Raw genomic sequence first — 2,330 nt, forward strand, 5'->3', positions numbered from 1 at the left:
TGCATTTTCTTCCATATAAAAAAATATACTTTGTATGGAAAAAAATGTCCAAGACCGTCAGCAAAGAAAGTTATCAAAAATCAACGGAATTTTTTATGGACTTAGAACTTCCACATTATATTTAAGTTTAACAGGCCAAATTTTTGTCAAGAAATTCTAGTAAAAAAGTTGGCAATTTGTATGAAAATTTGTTGATATTTCCTAATTTTGGCACAAGTTTACAACTTAGATTTATACGATTTTTTTTAGATAATCAGCTATACTATTTTAAAATATTTACAAAAAAGTTTCAGAATTAAAAACATTGCGAATATTGTTAAAATATCACTTTATGATTTGATTTTGAGCTACTATGTATACACACACTTGAATTAATAAAATATTTTGCTACACCTATGCAATTAAACTGTTTCTTATTTCATCTCTTAAGTTCCTAGAAATATTTGCTGTACTACTGTCCGCTTCCACCATATTCACAGTTTCTAATAAATGTACATCTTCTGTGGGAAAAACTTCTGAAGGTTGCAGCTCAGCTTTAAATTGCAGACAAATGTTGTGCAAAGCGCAGCAAACGTTCATTATAGCTGAAACCTTTTGCGGAGTATAATGCAGCTCGCGTGCTGCCAAAAGACATCGAAACCTTCCTTTCAATATTCCAAATACTCGTTCGATGATTGACCGTCCTTTGGCATGGCAGTGATTAAACCGGCCTTCCGCTGAATTTTCGGCGGCATTACGATAGGGAGTTAACATCCATGGTTCCAATGGATATCCTGAGTCGCCTTAAATAATTTGAATGCAATTATTAATACATTATCGATATTAAAGTATTAATTGATGCTAACCAAGACTCCATATCCCTCTCTCGCCATTATCAAAACGAGCTTTTAAAGCCCTTCTCTCACTGGACAGGTTCCATACATGGGAATCATGGCATGCACCACCGTATCGCGCGTCAACAGCTCTAATTCTCATCTTGTGGTCACACATCTAAGAATTTTAATTTGAAAAATTGTTGTTGAAAACCTTCATGATAATGCAATACTTACAACCATTGCATTCATACTGTGCTTCAGTTTTCTATTGTAGTACAAATGCTCATTCCTTGTTGGTCTTATCATTTGTATATGTGTGCCATCTATTGCAAACAACACGCCCGGAATGCCACACTTTTCATAGAAGTATAATTTCGCCTCTGTTTCCTCTGCGTCCGTACTTGCAAAATTAATGTGTTGTTGGCAAAGCGTTTTCTCAATGGCTTTGCACACTTCAATAAGGCAGCGTGACATTGACTGCTGAGAAAGGCTTACGTGTTGGTCTTGGCCAATTTGGTGTTGATAACCTCCTTGCCCCAATAATTTCAGTGCGGCGGCCAGCTTAATAATGGGCGGAATTGCTGTGGATTTTCGAGGAGTACTTAACTCCGGCGTAATGGCATTTAGCACGTACCGAAACGCTTGCTTGTTTAGGCGGAAATTTTGCGTAAAACTGTAAAGGGATAATTATAAATACATAAAATATAAATAGTCACAAATAAAGCAATCCTTTTACCATTTATCATTGAGAGTGAATATGGCCTTATCCCTAAGCGCTCTCAATTGCACTCGTTCCGCCACTTGGCCTTCATCTGCTTCCAACCATATCGTCACTGAATCCATTTGGTAATTTTTTTTATCAAGGACTTTCACTAATATTAAATATATTTAACACAACAATTACTGAGTTCTTAAGTGCACAAACTTCGCAATCGAAATGTTAGCAATTTCATCTTGTTTTGATTTTAGTTTCTTTCTTTATTTTGCATTGCGTTTGACATTTGGCGAACAGTGTTGCTCTCTTTTTTCGAATATCTTCGAAAGTTGATTCGAACGAACTATGGAGTACGAATGGGGCTTCGATTCGAATTTGGCTTTCGAATAGAACAACCTTTCGACTCGAACTACAGAGTAAGGGCCCAGATTCGAAGTCGCGAATGTAGTTCTTGTAACGGGTCTTATTTAGTTTACAGAACTCATTTTTATAGAAATGATATTTACTGAAATAGCATTGCTTTTTTGTTAACTTAAATTTTCTGAAAAACTTATTTCTCAAATTTTTTAGGCGCTTTAAATCCTTCGAGAACCAAGGAGGTTTGTAGATTTTTGGTTTGGAAACTGGCACATGCTTTGAGCAACAGTCAGATAAATAGGTTTTGAATAAGTTAAAACAACCTTCGACTCTGGTATCCTGAAACAAGACATCCCAATTTATGTCACTTAACTCTATATCCAACGCAGCAAAGTCACAGCGATTATAATTGTATGAAATATTTTTTTGTTTTAGGGGGTCAT

The 2,330-nt window shown here is 35.7% G+C and overlaps 1 protein-coding gene across 1 annotated transcript; it reads right to left on the minus strand.

The window, feature by feature from the left end:
- Positions 1 to 558: 558 nt before the first annotated feature.
- Positions 559 to 1,568, minus strand: LOC118749625 (putative nuclease HARBI1; the record flags this gene model as incomplete). Its single annotated transcript, XM_036484427.1, is given in 4 exon segments — positions 559 to 782; positions 846 to 990; positions 1,050 to 1,488; positions 1,552 to 1,568. Coding segments are annotated over 3 exon segments (609 nt in total), but the record flags the coding sequence as incomplete, so codon positions are not given.
- Positions 1,569 to 2,330: the final 762 nt, after the last annotated feature.

Source organism: Rhagoletis pomonella, unplaced genomic scaffold (assembly GCF_013731165.1).
Source record: "Rhagoletis pomonella isolate Grant_MI unplaced genomic scaffold, Rhpom_1.0 Rhpom_scaffold_00024, whole genome shotgun sequence".
Taxonomy (NCBI): domain Eukaryota; kingdom Metazoa; phylum Arthropoda; class Insecta; order Diptera; family Tephritidae; genus Rhagoletis; species Rhagoletis pomonella.